Source organism: Emydura macquarii, unplaced genomic scaffold (assembly GCF_026122565.2).
Source record: "Emydura macquarii macquarii isolate MOO-44397 ecotype Brisbane River unplaced genomic scaffold, CSIRO-AGI_Emac_v2 contig_3372, whole genome shotgun sequence".
Lineage (NCBI taxonomy): Eukaryota > Metazoa > Chordata > Testudines > Chelidae > Emydura > Emydura macquarii.
In genome coordinates, this window is record NW_027133509.1 from 90,681 (window position 1) to 109,041 (window position 18,361).

An 18,361-nucleotide genomic window follows, 5' to 3' on the forward strand; every position below is an offset into this window, starting at 1 on the left:
AGTATTAGGGGTGCTCCCCTCCACCTCCCCTATTCCGCTAAGCTCCCGGCTCAGACCTGCCTTCTAGCATTACAAGAGCTCCCCTATCTTCCCCAGCTTCCTTGGGGTCCCCTTGCTCCCCCATCCCTCTATTGTCTCCTTTTCTCAGTCCTGCCCATAAGCACTAGAGGATCTCTCTGGTTCCCCCATGCGTCTGGCTGCGTTTCTGGAGCGCCTGTCTCCCTTGGCTTGACTCCCCATGCTGTAGCATCTTCTGTGCTTTCTCCTGTCCGCTTGAATCCAGGCTGAGACAGACCTGACTTTCCTGGTCCTGAACAAAGCATGGTAGCAGCTTAAACCCCCTCTGGGTGTAAAGGGGGCAATCCCAGCCCCATTGAAGTTGATGGGAAGTCTGCCACTGACTTCAGTGGGGCCAGGATTTCAGCCACCGTGCCTAGATCTTCAATTGGCAGATTTTGCCCCAGACACTTTAGGCGCCCGTCACACGTTGGCGCTCCTCTCTGTGACTGGCGCAGGGGGCGATACAAGCAATTCTGCCGGGGCGGGATTCACTGAACTGTGCCACGCATCAGATCCGCCGCATGGAATTACGAGCCCGGATGGGAACCTTAACCAGCTCCCAGCCTGTCACCGGCTTGGCCATAGCGGCGTAATTCAGTGTGATCCAAATTGAGCCGGGGGCCAGGCTGTGTGCTGGGGTGATGGCAGGGCACCAGCCTCACAAATGGCAGGGCACGGATCTCTGAGCCATGTGGGTGGCAGCTAGGCAGGGGAATCTGTGCCATGTGGGCTAGTGGTGTGGTTTGTTTGCTAACGTCCACTGATGAGACACAATGTCCTGGCCTTCCCTCCAAACCACAGAAGGCCCCTGGAGGCTCCTTACTCTAAACGCACAAGCTTTTGTCATCCAGAATCCACAAGGAAAAGTGTGGTAATGATCTGTCTGGGTGACTTGTGCTGGGTGGAATCGGAGCCGCCCAGCCGCGGCTTCTCGGTCCCGGGAGGTTGATAATGCTTCTCCTTCGGCTGGAGTGGAAATGGCCTGGCCTTGTGGGGCTGGAAGGAGCTGAGGTCTGTCGCCGTGACGTTGTCAGCTTTGCTCTGTGGTGTTTCCCCGGTCTGGGCGCGCAAGAGCAGCAGGGTGGATGAGGCACTTGCTGTGTAGAGCTGTGAGCGGGCCCTGAAAGCTGGAGCTGTTCTGGTGACGCTGCTCAGAGAGACTGGCTTTCCCCCACTTACAGGGGGCTGAGTGTTCTCCTTCCTTCCCCGGGTAGCGTGGATGGAGAGATGGACAAAGGGGTGACCCAGAAAATAAGGCAAGTGGAGATTTTGGGCTCCAAGCACTAGTTTTTCACTTCGCTGCCGCCCTGGGGTGGGGGATATGTTTGCTCAGCCCACAGTGCCGAAGCAGCATTAACCAGCTCTGGGAAGAGTTTCATAGGGCTGCCCATGTCAGCGGGGTCTCTGGCGTGGAGCAGAGTCTGTGCCCCCCATCCGGGCTTGTTCGGCCCCCCATCCCTGCCTGCAAACACACCGCCTGTTTCGGGGTGTTGTGAATAAGGTGCTTTAAAGTCTCTTTCCCCTTCCGCACTGAGAAACCTGGCTTCAAATCTTGCCTTAGCTGGCGAGAAGTTTTGTGGCCCTGGGTGCAACCCACTGAGTGCCCCGTCCTGAAGGGGACTGAGCGCCTACTGCAAGGCAGGATGTGTGCTTAACCCCTGGCCTGCCAGGAGAGATGAGGGTTTTCAGTGCCAGGCGCAAGGTGGCCATGACAGGCAGTACCAGAGAGCCAGGACTGGACTAGCAGGGTGGATATTAAGATGCAGGTAACATCTTCTATTTCTGTAGCACCTTCCATTCCAGCTCTGGGATGGAGCAGACCGGCCACACAGAACCAGCAAAGCCCCCAAAGCGGCTTCGGGAAAGGTGAGCATGGAGAGTGTAGGGGAAAAGAACGTCGTTAACCAATGGGGCATTTCACCCTACCTAACAACCGCCCCCTTCAGCAGCATCGCACCCCTCAGTGCCGTCCTGTGACAAGTGGGACTGAAAAAGGGCAGGCAGATTTCAGGAGCCTCTTAGCTGGGTGTGATGCTCCAGCATGCACCAGGCGAACGCTTCTCGGCACGTAACGCTGGCCTCAGGCCCTGCTCAGCGGAGATCTCTTTCCTCCAGTTCTGCCTATTCCTACAATGCTGCACCACTTACTGCCAACTAACCAAGCTCATCCACTACAGACTTAAAGAGAAGAGTACCCCCTCCTGCATCACCAGGGCCACTTCCCCCGTTTCCTTTCGCCATCTCCCAGCCAAGTACCAAACAGGTCCAAACATGGCTTAGCCCCCCCAAGGAGTTCATGACCCTCACGTCCTCTTGGCAGCTGATCAGAGGGTTTGGCTGTCGGGGTTCCTTGCCAGATCTGCCTCGGCACAGCCTCAGAGCGCTCCGTCTCCCTGTCTGGCCCCGTGATGGATCTTGTTTCTTTCTCGAACCTACCTTTTGGGGGCTGTAGATCTGATGCTTTTCCTGTGCACCTCTTCTAGCCTGCAGGATAATTCAGTCTTCACGCTGGAAACCTTCTCCCTAGGAGTTCTCTTCCCTGCTGTGAACTTTCCTTGCTCCTTATTTTTGTTTGAGGCAGGGGATTTGCCATTGCAGCTCAGAAGAGCTTGTTTTTCCTCCGCATGCTGAGTGTATTTGGTCAGTCCCACCCACCTGTTAAAGGGACGCTGTCAATATGGAAACAATGGGTCCTCTGGTTCTGCAGAACTGCTCCCCGCAGCAGCCAATGTGTGATAATTTGCCCCTCACCTAGGTCTCATCCTGACCTCTGATAGAGATCATCGCAAGCCCTGAAGCATGTGATTTGGATCAGGCCCTTATTGCAGGAAGAGGGGAAAAGGAAAAGAGGCTGCAACCCACCTCTACTTATTCCCTGTCCTAAACAGGTTGGAGACCAGTCCGATTCCACGCACAACTTAGAACTGCTGCGGGGCTGCTCTACATTTCAGTCAGCCACCCATGGCCTTATGGGGCAGCTGGAAATTGCTGGAGCCCAGGCGCACCCCTGCCAGCTCTGCACGGGTAACTGCTTTGCAGAGCAACTGTAGCCCGGGCTCCCATGTATGTCTCTCAGGAATTGCCACCAGAAAAGAGAGCTGGAAACAGGGATGATAACACTTCACAAGGGTGTGCTGAGGCTAATGACCTGGTCCCACTGCTGTTGAACTATATGACAAAGCCCCCTTTGGATTTCGGAAGGATCAAGCCCCAAATGATTCAGGGGCTTTGAGGGCTTTGGTTGGACAGTGCTATAACTGTGTAAAATGTAATGAGCCTATTTAGTTCTCACTATCCGCTGGATTCTGGTGCTTGGTAATGAATAGCTCTTGCGCCAGGCTGGTAGCCATAGGGTGCTGGGTTGGCTGTTAATAGAGTGGGCAGCTGTATTGCTATGGGAAGTGTATCTGAATGTGATCCATTGAGCCTGGTATCGTGTCATCATGGCCCATGCAAAGTGTTTCTGAATTGTGCTATAGTGTCTCATGGGAGGAGTTTCTTCCTGTCCCCATTGCTGATCACCTTATGCCCTGAAGCATGAGGATTAATAGCCTCTGTAGTTTTACCCCAGCGTGTGGGACTCCAGTTGCTGCTTTTATTCTGTGGAGACACTAGCCTCTCCCTGGTACAGATAAAAGCCCGTGTGATGTCCCCCTGAAGGGTCTGAAGCCAGGATCTCCGTCCTTGAGTTAAAGGAATTACCTTATTAGTTAATGGTAGACTATTATCCTGTAATAGAGCAACCATTAGAGGGGCACATGACACACACTTTGCCAGTGGGTTATCTAGCTTTCCAGCAGAAACTCGATTATGACCAGCTTCCACCCCATCCCTCCAAAACTAAATCAATCCATCTGTAATTTCTCAGGCATGATCCTATGCCAGGGCACATGTTTTGTGGAAAGTTTGAGGCAAATGGGACAAGGCGTTTTGGAGATATAAGAGTTGTTGTTTAAGAAAAAAAAAAACCATGAGGTGTTTTCATTTCTTGAAAGTTTCCCAATATTTTTTGGCTCGTCCGTAGCCTTGCAATGGCCTGGCCTGGTACCTCCCCGTTTGTTTCAGCCTGTTGGCCTGAGGCGAGTTTTGGGGTGGTGAGATCAAGTTATTAAATGTGATGGATGTGTACATTAGGAACTCTGCAGCGTTCTTAAGGAACGCGTGGCACCGGTACAGGCTTTGGGAAGGCTGCAGCTGGCTGTGGGGATTTGCAAAAGCACAAGCCAGCATCTTCCAGCGAGTACATATGTTTTCGGGTTTGGGGGAGGGAGACTCAGTGTCCTTAGTTTAACGTTTGTATTCTGTCCTCTGCAATGTTCGAATACGGTTGTTTTCCCTCTTAACTTATTGATACATGTTGTAACAAACCTGTGACTTCCTGGCAGCAGAGGAGAACTGAGGTTCTTCCAAGCACAGCTCTCCAGAGGAGAAACTTCATGTGTTGACAGAGGTAGCGCGCCGGTGACACACAGGGAGACAGGTCTGAGTCCATCCGAGAGAGGGCGGTGGTCCATATACACACTAGCTAAATCGCTGTCCTTCTGATGACATCCCGTCCATTGTAACATTTCTTTCTCTCCGTGGGAAATCATCTCACTGTCTGTGAGAGGCATGTTGGCCATTTGGGGACTGAGAGACCGTGACAGAGAGACAGACAGAAGGACAGGAAGGGACTCATTTCTAATGAGGAAACGGTGCTCTTTAACGTCTCAAAAGCCCAACCTCTCTGTCCCTGACTTTGCTTAATCCCTGGGTTTTTAATTGTTCCTCACCTATAAAATGGGGGTGATAACACTTCCTTTATCTATCCTGTCTATTTAGATGATAGCATATTACTCTATGTGTGTAAACAAAACCAGGTGCTACTGCAGTCAATGTAATAATAATGCAACTTAACCTCAGGAGAAACTTGGTCCATTGTTGAACCTGGGGGATTAGAACTCAGAGCCCTTAAATCATAGGCCTCTACCAGGGTGATAACGAGAGGGCACCATATGCTGGGATTCCCTCCAAGCCCTTTTCCACTCAGTTTATCCAGAGCATCTCGCCAAGCTCTGGGAGAAAATTTCACCCAGTTCTCTTCGATCCAAAGACTCAGCTCATCCCTCAGGTTACATTATCGGAGGTGGAGCAGTTCCTAGGCCAGGTCCAGATGCAGGGGTTTAGGTACAGGGTGATATCACAATTCCAGATCATCGCACCAAACACAGAGCTTGTAGAATCAGAAACACGTCGGCGTGGAAGGGACCTCGGCAGGTCATCTCGGTCTGTTGACCAAAGTCAGCTTTTTCCAACAAAACAGTGCAGGTGCATACGCTGCAATCTCTGAAACTGACATAGCTGCCCAGGTTCTCATGGGGCGCAGGGAACAAACAAGCCCTGGACAGCTTCCCCTGGTGCCCGGTGGGGAACAGGGAGGGGAGAAGCCCTTGGCTGCTTCTCCACCCACTGCCCACCAGGAGCTGTGGAATGGGCGGGGATGGGGGTGAGAAGCCAGGGCAGCTGGATCCCATTCCCCAGGGGCAGGAAGCCCTGATCAGCTTCCCCTGGGCATGGGGAAGCCCGGGGCTGGCTCCTGGCAGGAAATGGGATGGCAGGGGGCTCCTGGCAGGGAGCTGAGAGACAGCGTCATCTCCCCACACTGCCCCTCTTAGGTCGGTGGAAATGCTTGTGGTGTGGACATCAGCCGCTGCAGTAATTATTGCAGTGGCTGTAAGTCAACCAATGTCAGGTCGACTTCGTTTTCTAGTGTAGACAAGGCCTAAGTATTATCTAGCCCTGCCCTGCCAGATGTTTGTCTAACCTGCTCTTAAAAACCTCCAATGACGGAGATGCCACAACCTCCCCAGGCCATTTGTTCCAGTGCTTAACTACCCTGACAGTCCGGAAGTTTTTCCTAATGTCCAACCTAAATGGCTCTTGCTGCTATTTAAGCCCATTGCTTCCCGTCCTGTCCTCAGTGGCTATGGAGCACAATTTATCACCCACCTCTTTATAAGAACCTTTTCTGTACTTTAAGACTGTTGCCATGTCCCGCTTCAGTCTTCTCTTCTCCAGACTTTGTTCAATCTTTCCTCACAGGTCATGTTTTCTAGACCTTTCATCATTTTTATTGCTCTTCTCTGGACTCTCTCCAGTTTTCCCATAGTGCAGTGCCAAGAACTGGACACAATCCTCCAGCTGAAGCCTCACCAGTGCTGAAGAGAGCGGAAGAATTACTTCTTGCGTCTTGCTTACAACCCGCCTGCTATGATGTCCCAGAAAGATGTTCACGTTTTTTGCAACAGCATTACATTGCTGACCCACCTTTAGTTTGTGATCCATGAATGCCCCCAGATCCGTTTCTGCAGCACTCCTTCCTAGGCAGTGATTTCCCAGAGTGTGTCTGTGCAACGGCCCCTTCCGAAGTGTTGTACTTCACATTTGAATTTCAGCCTATTTATTTCAGACCATTTCTCCAGTTTGTCAAGATCATTTTGAATTCTAACATTGTTCTCCAAAGCGCTGGCAACCCCTCCCAGCTGGGTATCATCTGCAGACTGTATCAATGTACTTTCTATGCCATTATCCAAATCATTTATGAAGGTATTGAATAGAACCGAACCCAGGACAGCTCCCCGCCAGACCCCATTCGCTATGCCCTTCTAGCCCGACCGTGAACCATTGGTAACTACTCTCTGAACACAGTTTTCCAACCTGTTGTGCACCTGCCTTAGCGTAGGTTCATCTAGGCTATAGTTCCTTAATTTGCTTCTGAGCAGGTCACATGAAACAATATTAAAAGCCTTGCTAAAGTTGAGATCTAGCTCATCTGCCGCTGTCCACAGGGGTTGCTTGTTACTTACCTTGTCAAAAAGGATATTAGGTTTATATACATTTTTCTTCTCTAACATCTATACCTCTTGAATCTAATTGGTTTGGACATCGTATGGGTCAAGTGAGGACCAGGGTGTTCCCATTTCTCTCAACAAGCCTGAAAACACTGTGTCCAGCACTCAGTCTGTTACACCCTTGTTTAGTTTAACCTCTCCCACCAGGCTACATACAAGGTTACTCATGTCCAGCACGATCTCTGCCTACACCAGTCTCCCAGGAGAAGTCCCATGTCTTGGTACATTTCAGACCGGTCAAGACACTGGAAAGCATCCCGTAGAGAACAATCCTGCAATGGCAGGCCAGGGAGACAGAGTGGGTGATGATCTCAGAAGCTTTTCCCATCCCTCTGCTGCCTGGGAAGGTACACGACTCCCTTCTGTTATGGCAACCACCTTTCCCAATTGCAGAGCTGCAAACGCAGGGGCACCTCCCCAAGAACTAGCCAGAGTGATTTCTGCTGGCTACTAGCATTGCAATGGGTATTCCCCCCACCCCCCCGTCGTCACAGACTATTGTCCAAGATCCAGCCATCCCGTTCCCTTTCAAGCAAGATCCTGTTAAAGCAGCTCCCTAATAACCTTCCAATACGTGTGAACTTCACCTAGTGTGATTTTGGGGGGTGGATCCAAGCCAGAAGCCCTAGAAATCTCTGTGTGTGTGCACACAAATACATCCTCTCTATATAGAGCCCCCCTCCCCACCCCCAACTGTAATTTGAACCAAATGTCCTCACTTCGTTTTTCCTCCTTTTTATAAACAAGCGGGTGAGTTGCTAGGCGATTCCCAGGCCTGGTGGCTTTCAGCCAGGTGAATCCTAATAAAATGTTCAACGGCGATGATTTTTTCTTTGGTTGGGGTTGGCTCTGGTCCCTTTCACCCCAAGGCTGCTTTGGAGATGCACAGCAAATGGAAGTTGAGGAAAGGGAATGAAATCCTGAGCCGGGGTCCAGAGCGAGGTGTCGTACCCCTTCCCTTCTATATGTGTCCAGCCAAAACCCCAGATCTAAACACCGCCAGGTTTGGGAATCTTGATCTTACCTGTTTCAGCTGCTATCTCCAACCAGAATTTTGAAGCTGGCGTTCCATTATAGACATGCAGGGCCTGATTTTCAGATGGGCAGAGCACTGCCCCCCCCCCTCGGCTTCTGAGTGTCCTGGGCGTTCAGCACCTCTAAAGATCAGGCAAATTCTGTGTCTGTGTGCGCAGGGCTGCCTGCTTAGCATAGATACACAGTGCATAAGTGGCCGTCACATGCCTGTGTCAGTTGCAGTTCCCACAGGGTACTCAGGGACTGGTAGACTTTAAAGCCAGAAGGGACCGTTGCGGTCACCTAGCCTGACCTCCTGCACATCGCAGGCCACAGATCCTCACCCACCCAACCCTGACCTCCGGCCGAGTTACTGACTAACACAAATCTTGATTTAAAGACTTTGAGTTACAGGAAATCTAGTTCAAACCAGCAAGCGACCCGTGCCCCACACTGACCTGGGGGGAAATTCTTTCCTGACCCCCATAGACTGTGTCACGTGCACTCTGCCCCCCCAGCCCATCTCCCCGGGGACTCATTCTAACATCCCAACACCCCTGAGCCGTTTGACACGTTTTCCATTGATTTTTGAGCAGAGACACTTCTGCTGCCTTTCCTCCCGGTTGTGGAATTCCCCCGTCAAAATATTGTCCCTGGGCGGGCAATATTCAGTGCGGGGCCATGGTTGGGTTTGGATATTGCGAGCCTGCAGGACTAGAAATGGCAGCTTTATACAGCTGGCGAGACCGGATTGCCACTTTTCCTGGGCGGCGGTGCTTGGTTCCAGCCCTGGAAGAGCCTGAGATATCAGACTTTGGAGACGTAACGTAGAACAGATATTTCGGTTTGTTTTCATAAGAGTTTCAGGCCAGAAGGGGCCATCAGACCATCTTGCCTGACCTCCGGCATGTCCCAGGTCGTTATATTTCACTCAAATGCCCCAATATGAAGCTCAAAGACTTTAGACAGACCAAAACGTTTTAGTCTCTGCCATGGGCACAGAACAGGCGAGAGCACGGTGGCACGCGTGTAATGGCAGGGCATTGATTCGGTCAGTCTTAGAGGTGCCTGGATTTTGCTGGCTGTTTCCCTCTGCTCCGGTATTTCCGTACTAGTGTGGCCATGTGTTAATTCGGCCGATATCTCCGATTTCCTGCAGGGTCCCCTGGAAATAATCTGGTGCTGTGGGCCAGGATTAGGTCGCAGCTGTCACTGCGCTGCTGGGCCTGACAGGCTGGTAGCATCCCATCAACCCAACCGCTGGCACTAAATCCCTTTGTTACTACGTATTATGTGCCTAGCGCCAATGGTGCAGTCGCAGGCAAGTCTGAAAGGTCCAAGGGGAAAGCCAGGTACTAACCCAGGAAGGCTTTAATTTAGACTCTCACACTGGTTACCCCTTGGTGGCCCTTTAATCTCTGCTTTCTCCTTTGCCTGGTGACGGACAGCTCCTGGGAAGTTTTGCAAACCACGCCCAGCGCTGCGGAGGCCGGGTGGAGCCAGGCTGCTGGTGTTAATTAGAGAACAAAGAACACAATCCCGGTCGCAAATTCCTGGCCAGCAGGGAAACCGGAGCGTGCAACAATTACAGACCAAAACTAAAAAGCCCACCCGGGCCATTTTTAGTGCCGTTTAGGGAAGGGAAACGGACGTTTTTAGCAGCCGGAAAGTTGAACGCAGGAAAACTAAATCCAGACCAAACCATAATCCGCTGCCTTATAACATTCTGGTTGAGTTGGGTTGGTCCTGCTGTGAGCAGGGGGTTGGACAAGATACCTCCTGAGGTCCCTTCCAACCCTCATCTTCTAGGATCCCCCTTATCCCCCCGCCCGGGTTCCTGGCAACGCTGACTGCCCGACCCATGCAGCACAGAACCTTGCCCCGAACCCAGGGATGTTCAAGGCACTCATCCGAAACCCCGAGCGATATATGAATCACTAGCCAGACTTTGGTGTGTTCCCCAGGCAAGCTGAGTGTGGCTGACGGAGACCATGCGCATTTCCTACCCGGTCCCGCACAGATCCCCGCCCATGCGGGGTCTAGGGAACAGGGCCGGTGGATCCGTGCTCGGACGGGATTAGGGTAGGTCTAGTCCCAGAGGGTCCTCTCCACGCTCAGGGAATTTGGGAATAGGCAAATGGCCAAGAGCTGTGCTCAGGTCCCCCTTTGCACGGGCAGGTGACACAAGCAGGTGCAGGCAGTACAGCCCAATGGCCGTATCGCTCAGCGGCCGCTGTCAGGCAGGGAGGGAGGAGTGGGGGCTGTGGGACCGGGGGGCTGCGGGACCGGGGGGCTGCCGTTACCGGCGGCTAGCGGCCTGCCCCCTCCCGACGCTGACGCCTCGTTCCTCTCTTGCTCCTGCAGTCTCCAGGCCGCAGAGCTCCCCCGAGGACCTGAAGGCGCTGACGGGGAACGTGAACTGCCTGAACGAGACCATCAGGGACATGCAGCTCAAGCTGCTGCAGCTGCCGTTCAAAGGGGACGTCCTGGAGCACATCTGGAGGCTGCAGGACCTCCTGCAGAATCACTCGGACTCCCTGTTCCTGCTGACGGGCTCCCTGCAGAAGCTGGAGGGGTTCCTCTGGAGCCTGCAGACCCAGGCGAGCCAAACGGACAAGGCCGTGGCCGGCCTGAGAGAGGGCTTGAACCAGCAGAACGACCAGGCCCAGCTGGAGATGTACAGGCTCTCGGTGGAGAGCAACAGCAGCCGGCTGCTGCTGGAGCATCATGATGGCCTCCTGACGCACCTGGCCGCCCGGGTGGAGAGCCTAAGCGACCAGCTGACCGAGGCGGGCGGGGCCCTGGGCGCCCTCAACAGGACCTTCTCCTACGACGTGGGCATCCACCACACCCGCATCCAGGACCTGCAGGTGCTGATCAGCAACGCCACGGAGGACGCCCGGCAGATGCGGCTGATCCACATCGCCATGGAGCAGCAGCTGAAGCACGAGCTGGCCATCCTGAACAACGTGACGGAGGACCTGAGGCTGAAGGACTGGGAGCACTCCATCGCCTTGCGGAACATCTCCACGATGCGGGGTAAGGCCGCGGGGCTGGCTCGCATCTTCCCCACTTTCCCCACTATCACCCATCCGAGGCAGACCTCCCATCACGTGAGCCAAGGACTGTGCGACACACCAGGGAGATAACAGCCTACTACTGCGGCCGGCTGACAGATTGATCCTTTAGCTCAAGAGGCTTGCTCCCCCTCTCCCCCCACTGCCTATTTCGCTAAGGACACGGATCCAGGGGTCCCTTAGCAGAGATGCAAACTGAAAGCGGGTTAATCACGTTTATTAAGGCGGTGCCTACAGACTGCCCGAGATCGAGGTCCCAGTGTGATAGGAGCTGTACAGGTACCGAAGAGTAGACGGTACCTGCCCTGCACAGGGTGGAGGAAAGGGACGGAACACACAAGCAGAGCGACCAGTGCGATAACCTCAAGCGGCATGTTAGCGCCATCATTTCTGTGTGAGGGGGAGGATGTGTTATTCCCCTCTGTTCAGCACTGGTGAGGCCACATCTGCAGTATTGTGTCCAGTTTTGGGCCCCCCACTACAGGAAGGATGTGAACAAATTGGAGAGAGTCCAGCGGAGGGCAACAAAAATGATGAGGGGGCTGGAGCACAGGACTTATGAGGAGTGGCTGAGGGAACTGGGCTTGTTTAGTCTGCAGAAGAGAAGAATGAGGGGGGATTTGATAGCAGCCTTTAACTACCAGAAGGGGGGTTCTAGGGAGGATGGGGCTCGGCTGTTCTCAGTGGTGGCAGATGACAGAACAAGGAGCAATGGTCTCAAGTTGCAGTGGGGGAGGTCTAGGTTGGACATTAGGAAAAGCTTTTCCCTGGGCGGGTGGTGAAGCACTGGAATGGGTTACCTAGGGAGGTGGTGGAATCTCCATCTTTAGAGGTTTTGAAGGCCCGGCGTGACAAAGCCCTGACTGGGATGGTTTAGTGGGGGTGGGTCCTGCTTTGAGCAGGGGTTGGACTAGATACCTCCTGAGGTCCCAGCCAACCCTCATCTTCTAGGATTTGCTTAGGGGGGGATGAGCTAAACAGAAAGGCCAGGGAAGGAAAGGGGGACAGGCAGGGGAGGCAGGGAGGACCTGGGGTGAGGCCGACGTGAAGAGACTGGGAGGGAGCCGGTTGGCACAAACAGCCCATCAGCGCGGGGCAGAGAATCTCCAGTCAGACTCAAGTGTCCTCAGATCCTGGCTTGAGCTCCTTCGCCCCTGCTCTCCCGGTGCCAGGGTCTGCTGGCTCCCCGCTGCCGTGCCGTAGGGCTTGTCCACCCGTGAAGTGCTCCAGCAGCGTAGCCGCAGAGCTGGGGGAGGGAAGAAGGGGTTCTCCTATCCACCCCCCAAGCAGCGGCAGCCAGAAAAATTCTTCCATCGACCTAGCGCCGTCTGCACCAGGGCTCAGGCTGCCTTGACTACGTCGCTCCGGGGTGTGGATTTTTCACACCCTCTGAGCGGCAGAGCCAGGCCGACTGACCTTGGTGTGGCAGCCCCTGCTTCTGCGGCTACCCTGCCATCTTCGGCCCGTTTGTGCCTCCCGGCTGGGCGGAGGGCAGAGGAATATTGCTGACAGCGCGTGGGGCCACCTATCCAGGCACTTAAATGACGCCCAGCACCGCAGTGTCCGGGAACCTCATTCTCCGTAGGGGGTTTCACCCTTCCTACCCGCGGGGAGGCAGGGACGTGGAGAAGGGACTTGCCCACAGTCACAGCAGAAGAATGCAGCCGGGCAACGGAAGAAGCCCGGGTCTCTGGCGTCCCTGGCCGGTGTCTCTGCACTCCCACCAGCCCATTCTTCCGGCCTTCCTGCCACCTCCCCGCTCCCCCTGGGCTGTCCTGCCCTGGGGAAGGGCGGAAGGTTAGTAGCCGCCTGGCCCATGGCATGCAGCAGCTGCCTGCGGAGGTGGCTCTGGTGCCCCCCGGCAGCTGTTTCCAGCCAGTCCCGAACATGGAAACTTGGGTTCTGCTACGTGGGTGTGAGCCTGGGAGACGGCGCTCCCTTCCGGCCAGCTTGTGGGCTGCTTTGACCCGTAACGCGTGGTTTGGGTTTGCTTTAACCACTGCTCTGAATGTAGCGGCTCACTCACATACTCGGCTTATTGCCAGGAAGCGGAAAGACAGCACGGCCTGCCCAGCGTCTGACTGTGCAGCAGGCGTGTCTGTAGTTAGGGTGCATGCCACCTTGTCGGTCCTGGGATATTAGCGAGAGCAGGGGGGTGAGCTGATATCTTTTATCGAACCAACTTCTGTTGGTGGGAGAGGCAAGTTTTCAAGCTACACACAGCCCTTCTTCAGGCCGGGGAAAAGTGCTCGGAGTGTTACAGCTAAACACAAGGTGGGACAGATTGTTCAGTGTAAGTAGCTGACAGATATTTCAAGGGACCATTCGAGGTAAAGTGACCTGTAAATACCTCTCCAATCCTAGAGGGGAAAAGGAGGGGTGGTGGTGTTGAAGAAAACACAGTCTTCACTTCTGTTTGGGTGGGCAAGGAAAAGACCTTTATTAACAAGGTAATTACCTGGGGCAACAGCTTTAGCCGAACTGCGCCCCTGATCTGTGTCGTGTGAGGGGTTTTTATGCAGCCTTATTACCAAGTCATTGTTATACAGCAAAATGCATTAAGCATGCGTAAAAAGAGTGAGTTTGCACAAACAGCGTCACGTACACAAGGAACTTTCCGTATTTGGTTACAAAGGAAGTCATGCGTATAGCTTATTGTTAAAATGGAAAAATACAACTTCAGTTAAAAGAAAGAGACAGTCGGGCAGTTTACTTATCTCATTTAGCTTCAGAGAAAACTTTTGCCCACAACTTGCTGACAATGCTTATCGGTCAGTGCATTCCTCACTGCCTCGTAGCTTTCAGCTACATGCTCAAACTGTCTTTGTGACAAACTTCATGTTTTCACAGGGGTTAAGTGGGTTATAGATGGTTGTAATAAGCCATAAATCCAGTGTCTCTGGTCAGTCCCTGATTTTTAGGACCCAGCAAAGTGATGAACATAAGCGCCCAGGCTGGTCTTTTGAAAGTGTGCAGGTTTCCTTTGAGGACGGCGACTGACACGGTGGGTATAGGACGATCACTATGGGAAACGTGGGTGCCCACTGGTGCTGGAGGGATTTTGTCTTTTAGCATTTCTCTGTGTGAGTTCCTTCGCGGATCCTGTTGGATCTCGAGCCCATGGATCTCAAAAAGCGCATTGTGAGAGGTGCTGATCATTGGAGCAGAGGTGATAAGTCTGCAGGTTTCGCATCTGTTGTTCTGGCAGGGCCTGGGGCCGTGATGAGTTGACATGTCCTGCTCTGTGCAGAGCTTGCTTCAGATGATGCATTTGGAGAGGTGTGGGGGGCTTGTTTGAAGGCCAGAAAAGAGGGCTCAGGAAAGATTTCTGTCAGGGTGGGGTCCCCATCAAGTGTGGGTTGTAATTGTTTGACGATGCCCCGTCCGGGTTCCGGCGTAGGGTGGGAGGTGACAGCGAGGGGTGTGCAGGCCGACGGTCCTAAGGTAAAAGAACATGTTGAAATAAAATCCTTTCGTTAAAATGCACCCTTCCGGCCTTCGCTTTTCATCCAAAAGGGCTTGAGCCCAGTTTTAAACAAACCCTTTGCAGGTCGCCTTTAAATGTCGATAGGTAACGCCTGCTAATGCAGTGCAGCTCTTGAACCCATTCTAGTGGCCGGCCTATGTAAGAGGCTTTTGAGCTAATGGCCTTGGAGTGTTAGAGGGTCGTGCTTTTAGCTCCATATTCCTTCCAGAAAGCCCGGGGAGGCATTTCATTGCAGAGATTTAGCTGGCTGCAGCACAAGGTTTCCCAGTGAATTCAGCCCGGGCTCATCCTGTGCCCTGGCAGGTTGGGTTCTGCGTCACTGGAAGACACTGAAAATAATCATTCCGTGCTCCTATACCTGGGTGTGTTCGTCTGGCCAGCTAGCGCACGCTGGGTGCAGGGCGGCGGCGGCGCAAGTTTCCAACAAGTGAGGCTTGGCTGTGTTTAAAATCCAGCCGCCTGTGTGCAAGTGAAGGGTTAAATGCCGAGCGGCTGAATTTGAGCCAGGAAGTCGCTTCCCGTGTGCATGGGAGAGGGAGAAGATGAGTTGGGAGACGGGAAGGCCAGAGGATCCCGAGTCGCACTGGCAGATTATCCAAACACCAGCCTGGCAACGCTAGCGTCTCCTGCGCCCTTGCTGCAGAGCGGGCAGGCGTGGTCCCGTGCTGCAGCGGGATAGGTGCAGGTGTGTGTGGACGGTCAGCGGGCCTGGGCTTAAACGTGTCAGAGCCCGGCTGGGCTGTGTAGACACAAGGACGTCCGCCTGCCCCTCCAGCACCACTGCAGGCCTCTCTAGGGTTGGCTTCTGCTCCCCAGCCCTGAGGTGCTGTGTTACTGGGATTCGGTGCTGAGCCGGACACCCATGCTGTGTTACTGTGATTAACACAGGCAGGAAGCACAGCAAACTCTCTCCGGCTGGGCCATCCGCCGGGTTTACTAGCGCCGTGCTGACACGTTCCTGGCAGCCTCCTCCTTCCCTCGCTCTCCTTTTTGATCGCCACCTCTCCCGCGCTCTCCTTTCCCCACTTGCTGTCCCCGCCAGCCTGCTGCCCATCAGCTAAGTTGTGATCCCAGCAGCGCCCTGCATGGATGATCTGCCTTCCCAACATCCGCTCTCTCCCTCGCTCCGCGTGTCCTCTGCTCAACACAGCTGGATTTCCCTGGAGAAGGGAGCGGTGGGACCCCTCTTGCTCAGAAGGTAACTTTCACTCCGTGGAGAGCAGCCGGCAGGAGAACACGCGAGCACCACGGATCCTACCTGCATACTGGCCCTAACCCCTTACAGGCTAGTCTATCATTTATCCAGGCTCATTGTTCTCAGCAATTGGTCACCGTAGCATCCCGGCGGTAGAACATGTGCGCCTGTTCCCACCCTAAACTATCCTCCCCGCCCCGGATTTGCTGCATGGCTTGTACTGAGCATGCTCCGTAACGCTGCTAAAGCCAGCTTCCCTCACGCTGCCTCCCTCCCTCCCCAGTATCAGCAGGCAGCCCCAGGTCATTACTTAGCAAATACTCATTCCTATAGGCTGCAGATGATACCCGCCTGAAACGCTTCGTCCTCTTTCCCCCGCCCGCCCCTTTACGACGACCTCCCTTTGCCAATAGACGCGCTGGTCAGACATACAGCCCTGAACCGGCAGCCTGTTGTGTGGCGTGCACCCTCTGCTGGAGGAAATCAGAACTGCTCAATCCTGTGTCATAGGGCCTATACTGCTGGCAGCTAATAGGAGATTTTCCTTTCGTTCAGGTGGCTTTTGCAGCAGGAGGGTCTGAGCTCTGTCCCTGCTGCTTCTGCTGCAGGATTCCTTCGTGGGCAGCCCAGTGGCAACCAGGAAGCCTTAGGTGGCCCAGGACCCATTACAGCATTTTTAAGGGCACCCCCTTCTGTCCCCTCCCCCAAAGGGCTTGGTCTGCTCTCGTCCTTTGATTGTTGTGGGGTGTTGTGGGGGGAACGGGCTTTGCCAACAGCAGGCAGGCGGCTTCTGAGGGGTGCTGGCTTTCATCAGTGAGCCCCCCCGGCACCGTAAACCTGTAATTTACTTCAGGTTTCGTATCGTTAAGCTAGTTTGACTGTTGCGCCAGGAGAGGGTCTGGAATGAAAACAAGTTGTTGGCTCTAAACACATGGAAACCGTCTTTAACAAAACCCGCCTCCCGCACAGCACCGTGCCTGCCCCAGCATGGGGGCCCGGCTTGGAGAGCCTGAGTCTTAGACCGTTGTGGGGGGGTTGATGGAAGTGGATGGGGGCGGGGAGCAGCTCTAGGTTTTAGTGTGGAAGGGGCGACTCAGCTCCCCTTTGAGATGCCCCTGGGGAAAGCGCACACGTTGAATGGAAGCCGGGCAGGGCCCTCGCTCGGGTTACTTCCCGGTTGGCCTGTAACACGAGGCCATATGAACTTTATGGAGCAGCTGCTGCATGAGGGACCTCGGAGCCAGCCACGCTGGAGCCAGCTGAGTGCAGAAGTGAGAGCACTTGAGTGGTGGGATGGATTCGAGCCTTCTCTCTAGGTATGTCCTGGCTCCAGATCCACTTTTGGAGACCCTGTGAAGTGAAGAGACTTTAAATGATCGGCCTGAAATGGACGCTCCTTGGGTCCAGCTGGGGTCCAAGCGCGGGCTTTGTGAAGGAAGACAGAGCACTTGTCGAAGAGCCTGAGACGTTGTCTAGACATTGCCGAAGGGAGCTAGCGCAGGAGAACCGGAGAGTGAAACTGACCACAACCAAAGCAACCCGGACAAGTCTAGTTTCGGGGCCTGTCCTAAGGAGAGGCTGGGGTCTGGAATAGCGGGGGGGGCAGGCTGAGGGGTGTCGCAGAGCAAGCAAAGGTCCTGCCTTCAGAGCTGCTGCTCTTCGCCTCCTCGTAAAACACCTGAAATAGCTCCACCCTTCAACATCTCACACAGCTCCTGCCTCATGGGCTGCCTGCTCTTTTCCTCTCCTGCCACCCCCACCCAGCTCATTCCTGGGCTCCTCCTTTCTAGCAACACCCCCCCCCCCCGTCCTCCTCCCACTCTCAGCTTTGCATCTAACTGTGTGTCCTCCTCTCTGCAAATCCCTCTCTGCAACCCGCCGTCTCTTGACCAACAGCACCCACTTGCTTCCGGGCCCTCGCCCTGCGTATTGTACCCTGGAGTATGTGATTTGAAAGCATCATCCGTCTTTTACCCAAATACAAAACCGAAATATTTATTGAACACTTCTATCTTTATTGCATTATTATTATCAGTTCTACCATTTTCATCTAGTTATGAACCAATATCACTGCTAGGATCCCTGTGGTTCCTAATGTACTTTAAAAACTCCTCATTGTCCTTAACTTTGCTGGCCATAGCTGTCTCCTTGTATCTCTTTGCTTCCCTTATCAGTTTTCTTCTATTCCTTGTTTCTGATTAGAGTTATTACTGTCAGCAGCCCCTTTCTTCCATTTGTGATATATGATTTTCTTTTTTAAATTATAGCTGCTTTCACTTCTTTTTGCTTCTACGTCCAATTGTTGTTGGATTTTTTTAAGCCGTGTAATCTTCTTCCTCTATTGTGGGATCGTGGCTTTTCAGGGTATCTATAAAATATTCTTAAACAATTCCTAATTATCATTCACATTTTTCTATTTGCATTCTTTTTCTCAACTGATTTGGCTCATGATTGTTTTCAGCTTTGCGAATTTGGTGCTTTTAAATCACCAACTTCATATATTACCGGTTTGGACTTTATTCTGTTTGCACATAACAAATGTAACCAAGCCGTGATGATTTGTACCTAAGCTACCACTAATTTTTATTTCTGTGAGCAACTCCCCTGTCTCTGTTATGGTGAAATCGAATACAGAATT

At 53.4% G+C, this 18,361-nt stretch overlaps 1 protein-coding gene across 1 annotated transcript in view; it reads left to right on the forward strand.

The window, feature by feature from the left end:
- The window catches only part of SCARA5 (scavenger receptor class A member 5), a 116,056-nt gene that overhangs the window by 48,194 nt on the left and 49,501 nt on the right, over positions 1 to 18,361 (forward strand). Inside the window, exon 4 of the mRNA XM_067534020.1 lies at positions 10,329 to 11,003. Coding sequence (XP_067390121.1) covers positions 10,329 to 11,003 — 675 coding nt within the window. The remainder of the gene's footprint in view (positions 1 to 10,328; positions 11,004 to 18,361) is intronic.